General features: G+C 43.8%; 2 protein-coding genes across 2 annotated transcripts; one reads left to right on the top strand and one right to left on the bottom strand.

Annotated features, from left to right (window-relative positions):
• Positions 1-2,774: 2,774 nt before the first annotated feature.
• On the top strand, positions 2,775-6,458 carry LOC132479254 (nuclear factor erythroid 2-related factor 2-like). Its single transcript, XM_060082809.1, is given in 2 exon segments — positions 2,775-4,619; positions 6,357-6,458. Coding segments are annotated over 2 exon segments (1,923 nt in total). The 5' UTR covers positions 2,775-2,798.
• Positions 6,459-9,844: 3,386 nt separating this feature from the next.
• On the bottom strand, positions 9,845-11,772 carry LOC132479253 (eotaxin-like). Its single transcript, XM_060082807.1, has 3 exons — positions 11,685-11,772; positions 10,377-10,488; positions 9,845-9,977 (listed from the first exon to the last, which is right to left on the bottom strand). Exons 1-3 carry the CDS (start codon positions 11,758-11,760, stop codon positions 9,845-9,847), a joined length of 321 nt encoding a protein of 106 aa, XP_059938790.1. The 5' UTR covers positions 11,761-11,772.
• Positions 11,773-19,553: the final 7,781 nt, after the last annotated feature.

Here is a 19,553-nt window from a genome sequence, read left to right as displayed (position 1 = left end):
TCCTTGGTTTGCAAGAAGAATTCCAACAAAAGTCTCCTAATTTTTTTTCTTTTTTTTTTTTCCGGTACGCAGGCCTCTCACTGCCATGGCCTCTCCCGTGGCGGAGCACAGGCTCCGGACGCGCAGGCTCAGCGGCCATGGCCCATGGGCCCAGCCGCTCTGCGGCATGTGGGGTCCTCCCAGACCGGGGCACGAACCCGTGTCCCCTGCATCGGCAGGCGGACTCTCAACCACTGTGCCACCAGGGAAGCCCAAAAGTCCCCTAATTTAATCGAGGTGCTCAAAAATCTGTGGGCTACTTCTAATACTGATGTTGGTAGAATAAAAAGTATAAAGCCTGTACATATTCAGATAGATATGGCTAAACTTCTTCCTAAATTGCCTCACTGTCCATTAAAGCCTGAGGCTGTACAAGGCCTCACACCTTGTCACATAGCAAAAGACTTAATCACGCTGAGGCTGGTCATTTCTGTACCAGCCCCTGCAACACGCAGATCCTCCCAGTATAGCTAATGGGCGGGATGATGATTTGTCCAGGACTTGAGAACTATTAACAAGATAGTTGTTCCCTGTTTCCCAGTGGTTCCAATCCTGAACATCCTTTTATCACAAGTTCTGCCAGACTCAAAAGGGTTCACTGCTGTGGATCTTTGCTCAGCCTTTGTCAGCATCCCTGTGGACCCCAACAGCCAATATCTATTCATCTTGACTTGGAACCATCAACAATATACCCGGACAGTCACACTTCAAGGGTTCACTGAGGTTCCCTCCTGTTCCTCCCAAGTGCTCCACCAAGATGTAAGACCCTCCAGTGTCAGGAAATCAACCTTCTACAGCATGTAGATGACCTCTTGCTGTGCTCAGTTACCAAAGAGGCATCCATAAAGCATTCCACTTATTTGCTGTAAGTAAAAGTTACAATTATCTCTGGACACTTTATTACCGAGTCGTAATGTAAGCTCTTGGGGAATCCAGCTGTCTCCAAAAGTGATTAAACTAAACCAAGGACTTCCTAGGCCCACAACTAAGTGACAACTTTGTGGCTTTCTAGGCCTAGCTGGCTATTTATTGCCTTACAGTTTCCTAATTTTTCCCTATTAGCTTCCCCTTTCTATGAACTTACTAAAATTTCTGTCCCTGGACCTCTTCCATGGGAAGAAAAGATGAACAGGCCTTTCTAAGACTAAAACAAGAACCTCCTGTCCTAGGGCTACCCCACTATTCAAAACCTTTCACCTTATCTGCGCAGGAGAGAGAGAACCAGGCCCTGGGAGCATCGAGAGCCTGGTAATAAACACAGGCCTGTCACAGCATCAGCTTGATTCCATTTTTCCTGCCACTCCAGCTGTCTTAAGGCTATAGCCACAGCTTCAAAGTTAGTAAAGCCTCAGAGGATCTAACCCTAGGCAATGATGTTTATTTACAAATTCTTTACACAGTCCAAAGTCTTCTTAATTCTGAGCTGACCCAACATTTCTCTGCAAGCAGACTGACCTTCTGTGAGATCCTTCTGTTCTCACCGCCTAATTTGTACCTTAAACATTACAACATCCTTAATCCTGCTATGTTACCACTTCTACCTGATGATGGTGAGCCCCATGACTGCACGGTAATAACATCCCATTTTGTGACACAACGTTCTGATTTACAGACATCCTGTCAAGTAATCCTGATCTAATTTTGTCTGTGGATGGTTCAGATTGTAAAAAAATGAGAAAGGCGATTTCCACGCTGGTGATGCTCTTACTACCCAAAATGAACTACTTAAGAGGGAAAGTCTCCCACAAGCTAAATCAGCTCAACAAGCCAAGCTCTGTGCCAGTTATCAGGACAAACTGTTAATATTTATACTGACAGCTGGTATGCCTTTGGTATTGTCCGTGATTTGGGAATGTTATGGAAACTAAGGGGCTTTCTTACATCCTCTGGGACCCCAATCAAACATGGATAACAAATAAAAAACCTTCTTACTGCCATTCTCTTAGCTTCTGAAATTGCTATCATTAAAATTGAGGCTCACACTAAAAGGACTGAATCTGAATATAAGGGAGACACCCTGGCTGGCTTTCATGAGAAGGCCATAAAAGTCTATAAAAGTTGTGACACGGGACTTCCCTGGTGGCACAATGGTTAAGAATCCTCCTGTCAATGCAGCGGACACGGGTTCGAGCCCTGGTCCTGGAAGATCCCACATGCCGTGGAGCAACTAAGCCCGCGAGCCACAACTACTGAGCCCGCGTGCCACAGCTACTGAAGCCCGTGCGCCTAGAGCCTGTGCTCTGCAACAAGAGAAGCCACTGCAATGAGAAGCCTGCTCACCGCAATGAAGAGTAGCCCCTGCTTGCCGCAACTAGAGAAAGCCCACGTGCAGAAACAAAGACCCAAGGTAGCCAAAAAAAAAAAAAAAAAAAGCTGTGGCACATGTGGATGAAGTCCATTCTGCTTCTATATTGTGACCTTTTGTTGCCAGACTTCCACCATGCTGATGTCCTTGCAACAGAGCAACAGTCTGCTCTTGAGTCAGAGAAATTAAGATTGACTGTGAAGTTCCTAGGATCCTAGAGAAGCTGCCGCCGCCACCAGTACCATCCTGTCCACACCGCGCCTCAGCAGCCGGGATGGGGCCGCCGTCGGGGAGCCTCAGAGCACTGTCCCTAGCTCAGCATGATGGACTTGGAGCTGCCGCCGCCGGGACTGCCGTCCCAGCAGGGTAGCCCACCATCTCCTCCGATGGCAGCCTGTTCATACCTCTTATTCTAAACCAGAAGGGGGTAGTGGGAGAGAGAACACAGATCGTGATGAAAACTCTAGAAACCAGAGGGACCAAGTACACTTCATTTACTCAGGACATGGATTTGATTGACATACTTTGGAGGCAAGATATAGATCTTGGGGTAAGTCGAGAAGTATTTGACTTCAGTCAACGACGGAAGGAGCATGAGCTGGAAAAACAGAAAAAACTTGAAAAGGAAAGACAAGAACAACTGCAAAAGGAGCAAGAGAAAGCCTTTTTTGCTCAGTTACAACTAGATGAAGAGACAGGTGAATTCCTCCCGGTTCAGCCAGCACAACACATCCCGTCGGAAACCAGTGGACCTGCCAACTACTCCCAGGTAGCCCACATTCCCAAACCAGATGATTTGTACTTCGATGACTGCATGCAGCTTTTGACACAGACATTCCCATTTGTAGATGACAATGAGGTTTCTTCAGCTACGTTTCAGTCACTTGTTCCTGATATTCCCAGCCACATCGACAGCCCAGTCTTTATTGCTCCTAATCAGGCTCAGTCACCTGAAACTGCTGTCCTTCAGTTAGCCACTGCTGATTTAGACGATATGCAGCAGGATATTGAGCAAGTTTAGGAGGAGCTATTATCCATTCCAGAATTACAGTGTCTTAATATTCAAAGTGACAAACTGGCTGAGACTAGCATGGTTCCAAGTCCAGAAACCAAACTGGCGGAAATTAACAATTATCATTTCTATTCATCAATCCCCTCACTGGAAAAAGAAGTAGGTAACTGCAGTCCACATTTTCTCAGTGCTTTTGAGGATTCCTTCAGCAGCATCCTCTCCACAGAAGAATCCAGCCAGTTGACAGTGAACTCATTAAATTCAAATACCACAGTAAATACAGATTTTGGTGATGAATTTTATTCTGCTTTCATAGCAGAGCCCAGTACCAGCAACAGCATGCCCTCCTCTGCTACTTTAAGCCAGTCACTCTCTGAACTTCTAAACGGGCCCATTGATATCTCTGATCTATCACTTTGTAAAGCCTTCAACCAAAACCACCCTGAAAGTGCAACAGCAGAATTCAATGATTCTGACTCTGGCATATCACTGAACACAAGTTCCAGCATGGCATCACCTGAACACTCAGTGGAATCTACCATCTATGGAGACACACTGCTTGGCTTCAGTGATTCTGAAATGGAAGAGATAGATAGTTCTCCTGGAAGTGTCAAACAGATGGGTCCTAAAACACAGCCAGTAAGGCCTTCTGGGGATACAGTCCAACCCTTGTCATCGTCTCGGAGGAACAGTGCTCCACTGTGTGATGCCCAGTGTGAAAACACACCAAAGAAAGGGGTGCCTGTAAGTCCTGGTCATCGAAAAACCCCATTCACAAAAGACAAACATTCAAGCCGCTTGGAAGCTCATCTCACAAGAGATGAGCTACGGGCAAAAGCTCTCCATATCCCATTCCCTGTAGAAAAAATCATTAACCTCCCAGTTGATGACTTCAATGAAATGATGTCCAAGGAGCAATTCAACGAGGCTCAACTTGCATTAATTAGAGATATACGTAGGAGGGGTAAGAATAAAGTGGCTGCTCAGAATTGCAGAAAAAGAAAACTGGAAAATATAGTGGAACTGGAGCAAAATTTAGATCATTTAAAAGATGAAAAAGAAAAATTGCTCAAAGAAAAAGGGGAAAATGACAAAAGCCTCCATCTACTGAAAAAACAACTCAGCACCTTGTATCTTGAAGTCTTCAGCATGCTACGTGATGAAGATGGAAAGCCTTACTCCCCAAGTGAATACTCCTTGCAGCAAACGAGAGATGGCAATGTATTCCTTGTTCCCAAAAGTAAAAAGCCATGGGCTTCCCTGGTGGCGCAGTGGTTGAGAGTCCGCCTGCCGATGCAGGGGACACGGGTTCGTGCCCCGATCCCGGAAGATCCCACATGCCGCGGAGCGGCTGGGCCCGCGAGCCATGGCCGCGGAGCCTGTGTGTCCGGAGCCTGTGCTCCGCAACGGGAGAGGCCACAGCAGTGAGAGGCCCGCGTACAGCAAAAAAAAAAAAAAAAAAAAAAAAAAAAGTAAGAAGCCAGATATTAAGAAAAACTAGATTTGAGCAGATCTGACCTTTTCTGAGCTAGTGGGTTTTTTTGTTGTTGTTGTACTGTTATACTGAAAGCTCCTACTGTGATGTGAAATGCAGAAATATACTTTATAAGTAATTCTATGCAAAATTATAGTCAAAACTAGTGTAGAAAATATAAAACTTTAAGAAGCATTAAAATAAGTTATCAGTATGCTGAATCAGTAGTTTCACTTTAACTGCAAACTTAATTTCTTAAAACACCATTGGGGCTAGTTTCTATATACATGTAAATACTACGAAAACTCCTTATTTATACTGTTCTTATCTCATTTGTTACTTTCATAGATTTATATGATACATCTGACTAAAAGCAAATTGTTGCAAAACTAACCACTATGTACTTTTTAAAATAAATACTGTATGAACAACAACAACAACAAAAAGATTGACTGTGGTTGTAAATTCAATAAACAGTTGGAGTTATGGGGAAATCAAGATGGCCACTTGTTTCTTCACAGCTTCTTGGCCAGTCCCGTTTTTCAGGTTTTGCATTCTTTCACTCACATGGTGCATTTAAGATGACTCAAATTTTAAATAAACTTTGGTGGGAAGATGCCAATAAAATTGCAAAAACTGTTTACCAGAAATGTCTGACCTGTCAGGTCCCTAATCCTGGAAAAATTATCTTTGTTCCCAGAGGCCTCCGACCTCCTCCCTCTGGACACTTTTACATCTGCAACTGGACTTCATTCAGTTGCCACCTAGAATGGGTTATCACTATGTTCTTGTCATCGTATGTATGTTTTCTGGATGGGTTGAAGCTTTTCCCTGCCACAAGGCTGATGCCTTCATAATGGAAAAAAAACTTTTAGAAAATGTGTTTTCCACTTTGAGTAAACCTTCTACAATCTCCAGTGATCAAGGCATCCACTTCTCTGGCGGTGGGGGAGGGAATCATACGAGCCTTAGCAAAAACCCTGCAAAGATTTTGGAGTCATCACAGTCCCTATCACCCTCAATCATCAGGCAAGATAGAACTAATGGGATCCTCAAACTTAAAATCTCTAAACTTGCTGAAACTACTGGACTCCCTTGGTCTAAGATGTTGCCTCTGGCCTTGCTGACTGTTTGTAATACACCCTTTGGGAAACATAAACTCACTCCACATGAGATAGTCCCTGGTAGACAAATGTCCCTTGGTATACAACTGTCTGATGATCCCTTGTTTCAAGCTAATGTGATCAGCTACTGTAAGGCTATAATGTCTTATGCTAAAGCCTATCAACAGGTTAAAGAAGATTTCCTGTATTCCAATTCAAAAGATCGTGTTGGTCACGGTCTGGAGCCTGGTGACTGGGTATTCTGGAAACGTCATCAGAGGAAAACAGCCATCGGACTCCGTTCGAAAGGACCTCACTAAGTGTTCCTGACCACTAACATGGCTGTGAAACTAGAGGACATTGAGCCTTGGGTAAGCACATCACAGCTAAGGAAGCCTCCACCTGACATCTGGTCCTATACAGGTGCTGGAGACCCCTGAACCAAACTATAAGAGAGAAACAGCTGACTTCAAAGTAGACTGTTTCCACCCAAGACGCCGGACCAAGACTTCATACTTTAACTGAACATGAATTTTTTTTTCTTCTCTTTCTTTCTTTTACTCTGGCATTGGCTTGGAAAGATAACACTCTCATCTGTGTCTCCCAGGCCATTGCTAAGGGGAGTAACCTTTCAGAATGCTCAATTTGTCTTCAAAGATTCTAATCTATCCATGATGCTAGAGACCCTCTGTGACCAATTTCTCTTCTATTTCCAATGTCACTGCAAACTACGATTAACCCCCATTTAGAACTCTCTTACTAAGTTCAACTCTTATCACCAGAATACCCTGTGCCTTGTTTTTCCCTTTGTCAAATCATAACTGTATGTACTCAGTTAGACACAAATACCTACAAAAATCTTAGTACATTTGCAACCCCACGTTACCATGATTATCTAAATCAGATTGGCCCCCAATCACTAAGAGATCAAACCAGCAGTGCACATCTTTACAAAGCATTTAGGATGACTCTTTATTTCAGACTAAGAGATTCTCCTCCCATATGTGCTGAAGACCTGACTGACCCCTGGCGTGGATGGGTAAATGCAGCAAACCCTGTGAATGAGTCCATTAACAGTGCCCAGAATGGTCTGTGCCTCAACATGCTTTGTCTCTCTCTGTGGTTGTTTTCATTCTCCCTGGGCCTATGGATGCCTAGATGCCTAGGGCACAGCCAGGCAATGCCTCTTAGGTTATCTAACTGTGCCTCTAACTTTCCACAAATGAGTTAAGTCATCTCACTGATTGACTTCCCTGGATTTACACCATTGAGTTAGAAAGGAATTATCAGAAGTTGTTCATGGCTCAAGATTAGCTTCCTTTGGCAGGGCCATACTTCCCTGGTTATGAGTAAATACAAATGACAATATGATCAGGAACCCCTCCTTAACTCCTGAAGACATTGCAGATTCCATTGCTAAAACAATAGCTACCCAATAAAGATCCTTAAACTCTCTGGTCAAGCTTCCTCTTAATAATAGGATAGCCCTTGATTATCTTCTAGCTGGACAAAGAGAGGTATGTGCTGTGGTCAACACCACTTGCTGCACCTGGATAACTCTTCTGGGGAAGCTGAGACTCAGTTACGTAAGACCACTGAGTAAGCCACTTGGCTTAAGAAGGTGACTCCTTCAATGGTTCTTTCTTTGACTTATTTGATTTTGATTGGTTTGGGTCTTAGAGACCATGGCTCAAAGTGCACTCCAAACATTAGGGATTATCTGGCTTATAATAATCATAGTAATCTCCCTGGTGTGTTGTATTCTCTCTAAGACTGGAATGTCCGAAGATGAACAAAGAGAACAGCCAACTTAAAAATTGTGAACCTGAAACCATGACCTATGGTCATCACAGAGATGAAGGAAAAAATGGTCCTGACCTGTGAATACCACACAGAGGATGGACAAAAGCTGTGAGAATTACAGAGCAGTAGCTAAGAGTGGTGCTAATGCCTTAAATTTTGATCTCATGTCTCAGTTATTCAGATCAAAAGTGGGGGGGGGGCGGCGGGGATAGTTTTAAAAAGGAGACAGAAAAATAAAAAATAAAATAGAATAAATAAAACAAAATAAAAAGGAGCCAGCAGGCCCCAAATAGAGTCACTTGTGCTAAAACCCACGTCAGCAAACCGAGACTTATCACCTGAACTAACTTCAGTTCAACCCCCCAGGATTGTGACCTCTAACCAGTCAACCTGGAAATATCCGATCAGCACTAGTGAGCTGACCCAACTGCCAGGCCCTTCCATTCTCCTTAGGAAGGTGACCTTGCCTGAAACAATGCATTCTTTGCGAATCATTTCCTTTTTCCATCCCCTTTCTGCCTTTAAAAACCATTCCTTTCTACAGCTTGGGGAAGCTCCTTTTTATTGCTAGATGGGCTGCTGCCTGATTCCTGAATTGTTGAATAAAACCAATTTGACCTTTAAACTTATTCAGTAGAATTTTTGTTGTTTAACAACCTCGTGCCTATACATTGCCAGAGTGTACCGGCTCTTCCCCCTTACCCCTCCCACTCCAGCCCATTGGGGTGTTTACTGAAGAAGCCCCACTGATCGTGGCACTCCCCTTCCCCACTAGATCAAAACTTTCAATGTCTATTAGCACTAGGGTGACCAGATGCTCTGATTTGCCAGGGTCGGTGTTAATGTTTATCTGTTGTCCCAGCATAATTATTAATGGTGCCTCCTTTTATTCTCAAATGTGCCCCAATTTGGGTGATAAAAATGACATGCTCATCTTACTTATGACTATCTGAATGGAGCATAAACACCCCACCTTCACAGACTGGCCTCAACCTTCCTTCTCAAATTTCCCCACCACTTCACACAGACCCCAATCTAACATCTTCCCAGTGGGCCTCCACCCAACTTGATAAACACATTATAATCCCCCCCGCTTCTAGGCATTCGCTCAAACGATACCTGTCTCCTTTCTGCCTGGCCTGAAAGAGTTTTCAAAGAGCCCCTGCACTTGTCCATCCATGAAGACCTGGTTTAAGTTCCAGGATGAAGCCTCCTTAAGTGCTGATAAAGTCTTAGTCTGAATAAACCTCTTGTCAAGGGTTATCTAGGCTTCCTCTGACTTCCCAATGTCTCTTTTCTGTTTATCCTGGGTTGGAGGATGATCAGAGGAGTCATGTCAGGCACAGGGAGAATATCACAGGCTGTTGCAACGGGTCATGGGAGAGATCTGGGGCAAGCATGGGGCTGGCCAGGCAAGGAATGGTGGTGAGAGTCCTGCTGAATAAGAGACTGAAGTACCTGTAGTCTGGGAAACCTCTCTTGGGGACTGGAATTAGAGGGATGGAAAGGTTTTGTCTGGTCTTGTCAGTTTTACCCTGAATCTCATTGAAGACCAGCAGAACCAAAAGGCCATTTCTCAGGAACACAGTTCCCGCCCCCATAACCACACCTCTCATCCTTACTTCCGTCTAATCATACCTCTCACCCCTACTTCCGTCTTTCTCCCTCCCAGCTCAGTGTGGATTCCCCACAAAATATACGACTGCTGATTGTAATAAGAAATATTTTTTTCTGAATTCCTAAAATAACATGTATTTCCATTTAACATTATGAGCCACACCTTTGGTTCACAAGAGCAATATCTTCTTAAAAATATAAAACATTTTTGTATCGACGATCCTTGCCAGGACCCTTACAATATTCCAGGGAGTTAAAGAGGAGAGAGATAGCATTAGTCATACGTTGCAGGGGATTGAATTGGGGCTCACAGAGCGGGAGGGACCCAACCAAAGCTTTACATTTGAAAAGTAACAAAAATTCATGGCAGAGAATTTTTTAAAAAGTCAATAACTTATATGCAATATTTTAAAAAAAATTATTAAATAAAAGCCATTCCTTTTGGAATGAGGTTATCTCAGAATACATCTTAGGAAGACCGGGAGACTGAATCAAACATTTGGAGGCATTGGTTTGGTTTTAAAAGGTGAATATTTATGGCTTTGGTCCAGGTACTTCATGGCATCCTGGACCCATTTCTCCTGGGGATCAGCACAGATCTTCTTGTCCTGCTTGGTGCTGAAGCTGTGGGAGAGAGGGAAAGAACTTATTAAGGATCCTCTTTGCAACTTGTGCCAATTTAATCCTAAACCTTCCAGAGCCATCTGCCATGGGATGAAGGGGTTGCCATGGGAGCAGAGGAAGGAGATAGAGGAAGGGTGGGATGCTGAGGGTCAGTGGCTGCTCTTGATGGCTCAGTAAAGAGCCATTCTTGCTCTTGACTCGAAGGAACTGGTAAGACCTGAACAAACTTCCAGGCAGGGAGCTAGAGGGAAAATTTCCTGTTGTGAAAACTCATGGATTGGATTATAGAGATGGAACTCTCTAAGTGTAAGGCTCCAGTTAACTCTAATGCAGTTTCAAGAGCTCTATCCCCCAGAAATGAAATTTTGGGCTGGGAGAGGGTAGGTTTTGTCTACTTACATCACAGCTTGCTGGGGACATTTGTTGTTGGTGATTCTTCTGTAGCTCTGCAGTCGCTGAATGGAGATCTTCCTTCTGGCCACATTAAAGCAGCAGACGGTTGGGACAGAAACTGAATTGGGGAGAAATGAATAGAAAGACTGAGCACTAATGATATGTAGATAATTTTTAGGCATGATTTTGTAAGGAAAGAAATTTCAGGAAGGCAAGGAAATGTAAGAGATGGAGGCAGAATCCATCCGCTCTGAGGTCCTGTACCTCTGCCTTTGATTTGGTGTCCCCAGCTGTACAGTAGGGACCCATCGCTACAGGCAAGGATATGGAAAAAGCTTGGTCAATGCAATAAGCTCCAACTTTGTCATTATGAAGAGTTATGCCACTAAGTGATGGTCATAATACTGTTCATCAAATACTCTCCATTCTCTGCTTTCTGGATGCATGGTAGACTTGCAAGCCTTGGTCACTTTTGGTTGATTGGAACCATTAACTGGTTTTGAGCAATAAGTGAGAAGACAAAGTGACAAGTATCATTTCTAAGGTAGCTTTTGTAATTGTCAGTGCAAGACCCTTGAGAGCTTTCTTTTCCTTCATTACAGTAAGCAGCAATGTTCCCAATCCATCAATGGCCCCATCAATCCAGAATCCTGAGTATATGAAGTCAAAGCTCTAGCCAATACATTATAGATATTTAGTATGAGTAAGAAATTAACCTTTGTTGTTTTAAGCCCTTGATAATTTAGGATTGTTTGTTACCACAGCATGCATTGTCTTATTCAGACTGATACATGCAGTAAATCTAAGTCATCAGAGGATGAAAACATGAGTTATGATACAAACATATAGATACAATCACAACACGTCACCTTGAGAGATTCCCCTGGGACCTCATTCCCTTCCTCTAACCACTGTTTCTGAAAACTGTCTTGGGGTCCAGTAAAAGTTTGGGGTGTACAGTCAAAGCATTTTTTTTCTCTCCACCACTGACAAAAATGCCCCCTGTGCCTGCAATAAGAGAGGGTCTTTCTTTTGTGTGTCCCCATCCCCAAACATACGAAGGCAGCCGGATTGTGGATGGACACAACATCACTCTCAATACTCATGTCAGGAAAGAATGTGGGGACTGACCTCAGTAGCCTGGGTTTCTAGTTCTGGCTATTTCTCTGATTGTGAGGTCGGGGCTCTTCTTGTCTACTCGTGGGACCCGTTTTCCCGTCTTTAAAATGAGGGGGTCTGCAGCAAGTCTCTGCAGATTCTTGCTGATCTGACGGTTCTGGTGGTGATCAGCTTTGGCATAGAGAAGGGACTTACCTGGCTGAGCCAGCACCTGGGTGCTGAAGAAGGCTGCTGTGAGCAGCAGACACAGAAGTGCTGCAGAGACCTTCATGTTGAACGGGGAGGTTACCAGCTTCAGCCTGAGAGCTGTTGGTTTCTGGGTTTGTCTCAGCCCCTCTGCAGCTTTGGTTGCTCTGCATGTCTTTTAAAGACAGCACAGGGTGTGGGAACTTCCAAGGAAACCTTTGCTTAACCAGGGTCATGAACAAATCATGACAAAGGCAAGTCCTGACTTGCTGTTCGAGATCCCAGCAAGTTAATAGGACATAAGAGGCAAACGCATTTTTCTTTTTTTTTTTTTTTTTTTTTTTTCTTTTTGCGGTATGTGGGCCTCTCACTGTTGTGGCCTCTCCCCTTGCGGAGCACAGGCTCCGGATGCGCAGGCCCAGCGGCCATGGCTCACGGGCCCAGCCGCTCTGCGGCATATGGGATCCTCCCAGACCGGGGCACGAACCCGTATCCCCTGCATCGGCAGGCGGACTCTCAACCACTTGCGCCACCAGGGAGGCCCGGCAAACGCATTTTTCATTCATGCATGTTTTTGGAATGACTGAGCACAAATGGTAACCTAGAGGGACATGTTTGCAAGCTCTGCTTTCTCTGAAATGAACCATCTGCAGTGGGGGAAGAGTCAGGGAGACCAAGGGCGTGAAGAGGTGAGGAGATTCAAGTACCTTCCCTGGTCCCTGTGTTCACGTGGTGGTCTTTAGGATTTTAGAGGCCAGAAAGGGGCCCTAAAACTTTTACTAGGCTCCCATCCAAATACAGAGAGAGCTCAGCAGCTCTGAACACTGCTTGGTCTCTGGGAACCCAGGAATTGTAGCACATGAGAAACTCACCCCATAATTCAATCTAGTGGTCACAGAATCTTAGTGCCCTGGAATTTTAGTGTTATAGTACATCAGAACTGAATATTTCTTATTTATCTTGACTTCCTGTGCATTCTTTACTCAGTTTTATTAAGGAAATTTGACAAATAAAGATTGCATATATTGAAGGTGTACAGTATGATGGTTTGATATTCACATGCATTATGAAATGATTATTGCAATTAATTTAAATTTAAATTAATTAATTTTCACACATCCATCACCTCCATCACCACACATAGTTAACTTTTTGGGGGGTGTGCATGGTGAGAACACTTCAGATCTACTCTCTTAGCAAATTTCAAGTATATAATATAGTATTATTAACTAGAGTCACCTTGTCGTACATTAGACCCCCAGAACTCATTCATCTTATAACTGAATGTTTGTACACTTTGACAAACATCTCCCCAGAAATACAAATCAAAACCATAATGAGGTAAAACTCCACACCTCTTAGGATGGCTTTTATAAAAAAGACAAGGCACAGTAAGTGTTGGCGAGGATGTGGAGAAAAGGGAACCCCTGTATGCTATTGGTGGGAGTGGAAATTGATGCATCCCCTATGGAAAACAGTATGGAGGTTCCTGGGCATTTCTAAACTATTTGCTCAGCTGCTAAAGCCTTTTCCAAATGGAATCAAATAGCCAAAGCTTGTTCATCAAATACACTGTAGTGGATTGGGTCTGTTTGAAGCATAATAGTTGGCCCACATGCCCTCACACCCCAAGGATTCAAAGAACACATTTGGAAAACCAGCAATCTAGTTCAATCTCACTCCCTGAGCACACATTGCAGACAAGGTGCCCAATGGCTAAAAATATCAAAGAGAAAGAGGCAAAAACCCACATGTATCCTCTTTGTGCACAACACTAGGCCTCCTAGTAGGAGATGGTGCAAGGGGAGGTCATTATTAATGGGGTCTTTTAATGAGGTCCTTAATTAAAGTCTTTAATGGGGTCACTGCGGTGAATACAGAATTGAATACTGGTATGGAGGCACTGCAAGGCCCTTTCTGGGCTTTTCCTTTACACTCCCATATCAAATTGGTACAGGTGGCACAGAGAGATGTGTTGAGAAGGACTCTGAGGCCTTGCCTTGCATTAGTAGATGACAGTGATGTGGCTGACTGTTCATGCCCATCATGGACACAAGATTAAGAGAGTCCACTTACTGGCCTACATGCTCTCTCAGCTCCCATCTAGAGTAACTGGTCTACAAGTACCTAAAAAGGAACCAAGTAGAGACCAGGAAATCTGGATTTTCCTTGCTCTTTCCTGCTCCGCTCCAGATGAAGTGGTCTAGTGTGGTCTCTGGAATCAGGATCCTGAGTTTCGGTGATGGCTCTGCCACTAATTAGCTTGGATACCATGGACAACTTACGAGCCACTCTCTGCTAGGTTAAGATGGGACTAATAATCATGCCTACCTTAGAGAATTGTTGGGTGAAATAAATGAGTTAATATATATATAAAGTGCTCAGTGGAGTGATCACTCTCTTACTCTGTAATTGGAAATTCCTATATATTAGTGTTTAGAAATGGGGCAGATTTTGTGGGCCAGGGGATGCTAGAAAAGGACCTTGAGTCTGGCCAGATGGTTTCGTCAACATCTGCTCCCCAATTTTCCCAGCTGCTCCCAAATAAAGGCATGTTATGCAAGGGACATTCTCCAAGAATGCCTGAGTTACACTAGTGGAGGAGCCAAGCTCTTCAAAGCTGTGTCAATATAACAAGTTTGGAACATTCAAACATGTTTGGCTGACAAGGTTGAGTGATTATGTCCTCTTAGGAGGAATAATTTCATAACTCTCCTGGGATTTTAGAGGGCCCTGTTAGCAAGGAACTTTACATTCTTGTGTTTCCCTTCAAAGCTCTATATTTCATCTAGATCAGAGAAACCTCAGTAGGTAGAAATAAACTAAATCTTTAAACATTTAAGTTCAGTAGCTGTTTTGTCCAGTTGCCTGGCTGTCTCTTACAAGTCGGGACAGCTTCACTGGCTGTTGCGTCTCTCTTCCTTAGAAGTTCGTCACTCAGTGGTGACGTGAGTTGGACCCATTACTTGCCTCTGGCCTGGAGCCTGATAAATGTGGGGCTTTGGTCAGGAATGACTCTGAGTGATGGGCAGAATGTGTGTCTTCCCACTGTGAAATCTGACCTTCCTGAGTGTTTTCCAAAGAATGACTGATGATCAGTGGACAAGGATCCCAGAAAACTGGACTCCTTGTTTGTTTTGCTCCAGATTTCCTCTAATAATGCAAAGTTATACACAGAATTGAAAGAGACATTAATATTCATTTATTCCAATCTTTTCTTAAAAAAAAAAGAATAGAGACCTTAAGCTTGGGGACCACTAACAAAATCCCTAAGGCAACGTAGTGTGTTTTATTTTTTTATTTTTATTATTTTTTTAACATCTTTATTGGAGTATAATTGCTTTACAATGGAGTGTTAGTTTCTGCTTTATAACAAAGTGAATCAGTTATACATATACAAATATCCCCATATCTCCTCCCTCTTGCTTCTCCCTCCCATCCTCCCTATCCCACCCCTCTAGGTGGTCACAAAACACTGAGCTGATCTCCCTGTGCTGTGTGGCTGCTTCCCACTAGCTATCTATTATACATTTGGTAGTATATATAAATTCATGCCTCTCACTACATTCCAGCTTACCCTTCCCCCTCCCCGTGTCCTCAAGTCCATTCTCTACATCTGCATCTTTATTCCTTTCCTGCCCCTAGGTTCCTCAGAAACATTTCTTTTATCTTTTTTTTAGAATCCATATACATGTGTTAGCATACGGTATTTGTTTTTCTCTTTTTGACTTACTTCACTCTGTATGACAGACTCTAGGTCCATTCCCCTCACTACAAAGAACTCAATTTCCGGACACGCAGGCTCAGCGGCCATGGCTCACGGGCCTAGCCACTCCACGGCATGTGGGATCCTCCCGGCCCGGGGCACAAACCCGTGTCCCCTGCATCGGCAGGTGGACTCTCAACCACTGCGCCACCAGGGAAGCCTGCGGTCCTCAATTCTTTTCATGCTTTTTTCTTTATTCTGCTCTGCAGTAGTTACTATTTTATCTTCCAGGTCACTTATCCGTTCTTCTGCCTCAGTTACTCTGCCATTGATTCCTTTTAGAGAAGTTTTAATTTCATTTATTGTGTTGTTTATCATTGTTTGTTTGCTCTTTAGTTCTTCTAGGTCCTTGTTAAATGTTTCTTGTATTTTCTCCATTCTATTTCCAAGATTTTGGATCATGTTTACTATCATTCCTCTGAATTCTTTTTCAGGTAGACTGCTTATTTCCTATTCATTTATTTGGTCTGGTGGGTTTTTACCTTGCTCCTTCATCTGCTTTGTGTTTCTCTGTCTTCTCATTTTGTTTAACTTACTGTGTTTGTGGTCTCCTTTTTGCAGGGTGCAGGTTCATAGTTCCCCTTGTTTTTGGTGTCTGCTCCCAGTGGGTAATGGTGGTTCAGTGGGTTGTGTAGGCTTCCTGGTGGAAGGGACTGGTGCCTGTGTTCTGGTGGATGAGGCTGGAACTTGTCTTTCTGGTGGGCAGGACCACGTCCAGTATTGTGTTTTAGGGTGTTGTGACCTTATTATGATTTTAGGCAGCCTCTCTGATAATGGGTGGGGTTGTGTTCCTGTCTTGCTAGTTGTTTGCCATGGGGTGTCTAGCACTGTAGCTTGCTGGTTGTTGAGTGGAGCTGAGTCTTAGCATTGAGATGGAGATCTCTGGGAGAGCTTTTGGCATTTGATATTACATGGAGCTGGGAGGTCTCTGGTGGACCAATGTCCTGAACTTGGCTCTCCCACTTCAGAGGCACAGGTGTGACACCTGGCTGGAGCACCAAGACCCTGTCAGCCACACGGCTCAGAATAAAAGGGAGAAAATGGAAAGAAAGAAAGAAAGAAAATAGAATAAAATAAAGTTATTAAAATAAAAAATAAAAAATAATTATTAAAAATAAAAGAATTAAAAAATAATAAAAAAAGAAAGAGAGAGTAACCAAACCAAAAAGACGAATCCACCAATGATAACAAGCGCTAAAAACTATACTAAACACACAAACAAACAAAAAAACGGACAGAGAGAACCCTAGGACAAATGATAAAAGCACAGTTATACAGACAAAATCACACAAAGAATCATACTCGTACACAATCACAAAAAGAGAAAACGGAAAAAAATATATATATATATAGTTGCTCCCAAAGTCCACTGCCTCAATTTTGGGGTGATTCGTTGTCTCTTCAGGTATTCCACAGATGCAGGGTACATCAAGTTGATTGTGCAGATTTAATCCACTGCTCCTGAGGCTGCTGGGAGATATTTCCCTTTCTCTTCTTTGTTCGCACAGCTCCCGGGTTTCAGCTTTGGATTTGGCCCCGCCTCTGCATGTAGGTCGCCTGAGGACATCTGTTCCCCACCCAGACAGGACGGGGTTAAAGGAGCAGCTGATTAGGGGGCTCTGGCTCACTCAGGCCGGGGAGAGGGAGGTGTACGGAAAGCGGGGTGAGCCTGTGGCGGCAGAGGCCGGCGTGATGTTGCACCAGCCTGAGGCGCACTGTGCATTCTCCCGGGGAAGTTGTCCCTGGATCACGGGACCCTGGCAGTGGCGGGCTGCACAGGCTCCCAGGAGGGGAGGTGTGGATAGTGACCTGTGCTCGCACACAGGCTTCTTGGTGGCTGCAGTAGCAGCCTTAGCGTCCCATGCCCTTCTCTGGGGTCCGCGCTGATAGCCACGGCTCGTGCCCATCTCTGGAGCTCATTTAGGCGGTGCTCTGAATCCCCTCTCTTCGCGCACCCCGAAACAATGATCTGTTGCCTCTTTGGCAGGTGGAGACTTTTCCCCGGACTCCCTCTCGGCTAGCTGTGGTGCACTAATCCCTTCAGGCTGTGTTCACGTAGCCAGTCCTCTCCCTGGGATCAAACCGAAGCCCAAGCCTCAGCTCCCAGCCCCCGCCTGCCCCGGGGGGTGAGCAGACAAGCCTCTCGGGCTGGTGAGTGCTGGTCGGCACCGATCCTCTGTGCCGGAATCTCTCCGCTTTGCCCTCCACACCCCTGTTGCTGCGCTTTCCTCCGTTTCTCTGAAGCTCTCCCTCCTCCCATCCCCCCGTCTCCACCAGTGAAGGGGCTTCCTAGTGTGTGGAAACTTTTCCTCCTTCACAGCTCCCTCTCAGAGTGCAGGTCCTGTCCCTATTCTTTTGTCTCTGTTCTTCTTCTTTTTTTTTTTTTTTTTTTTTTTTTTTTTTTGCCTTATCCAGTTATGTGGGGAGTTTCTTGTCTTTTGGGAAGTCTGAGGTCTTCTGCCAGCGTTCAGTAGGTGTTCTGTAGGTGTTCCACATGTAGATGTATTTCTGATGTATTTGTTGGGAGGAAGGTGATCGTCACATCTTACTCTTCTGGCATCTTGAAGGTCTCTTCTCACGTGGTGTGTTTTAGGGTAAGCTGATTCGAGAACATCCGTCTTGTGAAAATTTTAGCACAATGAAGTCCTTGGACCTAGTTTTCCCTCATGCAAAATAGGGTCTGTTACCTCTCTTTCTCAAGGGTCACTGAGACCAAGTCTGCAGTTTCTTGTTACTTTTGGAGGAAAATTACCTTCCAATATATGTTAGTATAAAAGTTCTAACATGTCTATGGGCTTCCTGGGTGGCGCAGTGGTTAAGAATCCACCTGCCAATGCAGGGGACACGGGTTTGAGCCCTGGTCTGGGAAGATCCCACATGCCGTGGAGCAACTGGGCCCGTGCCACAACTACTGAAGCCCTTGCACCTAGAGCCCATGCTCTGCAACAAGAGAAGCCACTGCTATGAGAAACCCGCGCACCGCAGCAAAGAGTATCCCCTGCTCAACGCAACTAAAGAAAGCCCACATGCAGCAACAAAGACCCAACACAGTCAAAGATAAATAAATAAATTAATTAAAAAAATTCTAACATGTCTAGCAAATAGCAAGTTCTCAATAACAATGCTAACTTCAGTAATCTACGCAAGCTACCATATTATTTCACTTCACATGGGTTGACTCATTGAATCCTCCCACGAAACCTACGAAGTAGGTAGTCTAATTAAGTCCATTTTAAAGATGAGAAAACAGAGGCTTAGGGAATTTAAGTGACTTCCTCTCCTGTGAAATCATTTATAGGAGTGAAGCCTGCTTCTCAAAGTTGCTCTGAAAAAAACCCTTATATTTAAAAGACCTTATTTTTTATTTGCATTTCTCTAACAATTAGTGATGTTGAGCATATTTTCATGTGCTTTTTAACCATCTGTATATCTTCTTTGGAGAAATGTCTATTTAGATTTTCCACACATTTTTTGATTGGGTTTTTTGTTTTTTTGATATTGAACTGCATGAGCTGTTTGTATATTTTGGAGATTAATCCCTTGTCGGTTGCTTCATTTGCAAATATTTTCTTGCATTCTGAGGGCTGTCTTTTCATGTTGTTTATGGTTTCCTTTGCTGTGAAAAAGCTTTTACGTTTCATTAGGTTCCATTTGTTTATTTTCATTACTCTAGGAGGTGGATTGAAAAAGATCTTGCTGTGATTTATGTCAACGAGTGTTCTGCCTATATTTTCATCTAAGAGTTTTATGGTATCTAGCCTTACACTTAGGTCTTTTTAATCCATTTGGAGTTTATTTTTTGTGTATGGTGTTAAGGTGTGTTCTAATTTCATTCTTTTACATGTAGCTGTCCAGTTTTCCCCAAACCATTTATTGAAGAGACTCTCTTTTCTCCATTGTATATTCTTGCCTCTTTGTCATAGATTAGGTAACCATAAGTGTGTGAGTTTATCTCTGGGCTTTCTATTCTGTTCCACTGATCTATATTTCTGTTTTTGTGCCAGTACCATACTGTTTTGATGACTGTGGCTTTGTAGTATAGTCTGAAGCCCAGGAGCCTAATTCCTCCAGCTCTGTTTTTCTTTCTCAAGATTGTTTGACTATTCATGATC

The sequence above is a fragment of the Mesoplodon densirostris genome, chromosome 18 (genome assembly GCF_025265405.1).
Source record: "Mesoplodon densirostris isolate mMesDen1 chromosome 18, mMesDen1 primary haplotype, whole genome shotgun sequence".
NCBI lineage: Eukaryota > Metazoa > Chordata > Mammalia > Artiodactyla > Ziphiidae > Mesoplodon > Mesoplodon densirostris.
Note: the sequence above shows the minus strand (reverse complement) of the source record. Positions and strands in the feature narration are given on the sequence as shown.

Bases quoted from the DNA above. Each gene is read 5' to 3' on its own strand.
- LOC132479253 (XM_060082807.1), bottom strand. From the start codon at position 11,760: ATGAAGGTCTCTGCAGCACTTCTGTGTCTGCTGCTCACAGCAGCCTTC. The intron at 10,489-11,684 runs GTAAGTCCCTTC...TCCCCAATTCAG, and splicing joins CCAGGTGCTGGCTCAGCCAG to TTTCTGTCCCAACCGTCTGC. The intron at 9,978-10,376 runs GTAAGTAGACAA...TCTCTCCCACAG, and splicing joins TGTCCCCAGCAAGCTGTGAT to CTTCAGCACCAAGCAGGACA.